This window comes from Octodon degus, unplaced genomic scaffold (assembly GCF_000260255.1).
Source record: "Octodon degus isolate 3935 unplaced genomic scaffold, OctDeg1.0 scaffold00060, whole genome shotgun sequence".
Taxonomy (NCBI): Eukaryota; Metazoa; Chordata; class Mammalia; order Rodentia; family Octodontidae; genus Octodon; species Octodon degus.
Window position 1 is genome coordinate 7422834 of NW_004524636.1, and position 1725 is coordinate 7424558.

General features: G+C 45.3%; 1 protein-coding gene across 1 annotated transcript in view; it reads left to right on the forward strand.

The window, feature by feature from the left end:
- The window catches only part of Plcb1 (phospholipase C beta 1), a 784962-nt gene that overhangs the window by 615812 nt on the left and 167425 nt on the right, over nt 1-1725 (forward strand). Inside the window, exon 14 of the mRNA XM_023718574.1 lies at nt 921-1098. Within this exon, the coding sequence (XP_023574342.1) occupies nt 921-1098 (178 nt within the window). The remainder of the gene's footprint in view (nt 1-920; nt 1099-1725) is intronic.

The window sequence follows — 1725 nt, forward strand, 5'->3', positions numbered from 1 at the left end:
GAGTTACCCCTTTGGACTAGGTGGAGTACAGAACAGGGTGTGTAATCTAGGCATGCGGGTCATACTGACCTTATAAGGGCAATGTGGCCAACTGGTTGCCAGGAACACCTGTTTTGCCTTAAGACAGTCTCGGAACCAGGGCAGGGGTGAATCAGAGGACCAAGATGGAGTCATTGTACTCAACTAGGGCAAAGGTGAATCGGAGAGCCAAGATGGAGTTACTAAGGTCAGGGTATAACACGCCCTGAAGGGAGTGGGCTTAAGAAACAAAAAGTCACATTTTACAGTAGCTGACATGGTTTACTAAGACAGCGCATACAGAACAGGATGGCGGCGCTTTGGTCAGGTTATAACAACATGCAAACAGGAAACAGTAAAAGGCTTGAAGTATGACAGCTTGAATGTCAGGGCTGGCAGGAAACCTAAAGCCCAGGAGCTGGGCAGCCAGATTACGCCCTCCCCAGGTGGACTTGGTGCTGTCTGTACACTGCATCTGAACCTTCAGTTCTGTGGACTGTTTTGGGCGCTCCTCACTCATTTGGCCAATTCTTCCTGCCGAAAGGCTGGGATTCCCGACAAAGTTCCGACCAAGGCCTTAGCTGTGCTACCTCAAGGTGGCTCGATTTATGCGGGCCATCAGAAAACTCACGGAACCTAATAGAGCATCTTAAGATCTTAAGATTTTGCTGTCGAAAACTAAGTGTACAGAAGTTAACTGTGCATGATAGGAGAAAGAAAGAATTTGGAACTGGCCACCCCCGAGCCCCAGGTGTGGAAAGCACTCAGTGTAGTTCACCCAGCTGTGCTGAGGGTAATGAGAATAATCTAGATAGTCTTGGGGTCCGGTGCTTGCTGGGGCTTTGGGGAAGGACTTTCAAGGAAGGGGAAGATTTTAAAACACTGTGCTTTTCTTTTGTTAGCTGGAATCTGGAGTCCCTCTTCCAAGCCCAATGGATTTAATGTACAAAATTTTAGTGAAAAACAAGAAGAAATCACACAAGTCCTCGGAAGGAAGTGGCAAAAAGAAGCTCTCAGAACAAGCATCCAACACGTACAGTGACTCCTCCAGTGTGTTCGAGCCCTCATCCCCAGGAGCCGGTAAGGCAGGAGGGACCTGAGACTTCTCGGTTAGGAAATGCCCCTCTAAAACTACCTTGCAGGGACTCTGCTTCAGTGCAGATTTAAATTGGGTAGGTTTCCCATTGCTGCTACAAATGTAGCATTTGAAAGCACTCTTAAGAACAGTCCCATACTGGACACCAACCAAATGTTCAACTAACAAATAAGTCATGCTATATTCTCACAAGAAGGAAAGCTGTAAGTTAAACACAAAAACATCCATTATGAGTCTACTCATACAAAGTACAAAAGCAGATAAAAGTAACCTGTGTTGTTAGAAGCCAGGGTAAAAGTTGCCCTTGGAGAGAAAGAAATGAGAAGGGAAGCCAGGGGCTTTTTGGAAGCAGAGTTACATTTTGTTTCTTAATGTGGATGCTAGTTACTTAGACCCCTTGGGCTGATGAAGGTTCACTGCGCTGCGAAGGCCTTATTTATGATGTTGAAAGTATGTGCTATATTCCTATCATATATCAACTAAGATTTTTAAACTTAAAAGTGAAAGCTATAAACACAATCAAAAAAAGAATAACTGGGGGCTGGTGAGATGGCTCAGTGGTCTAAAGCACCTACTTAGAACAAGCTTAGCAAAACACAGGAACCGCGGTT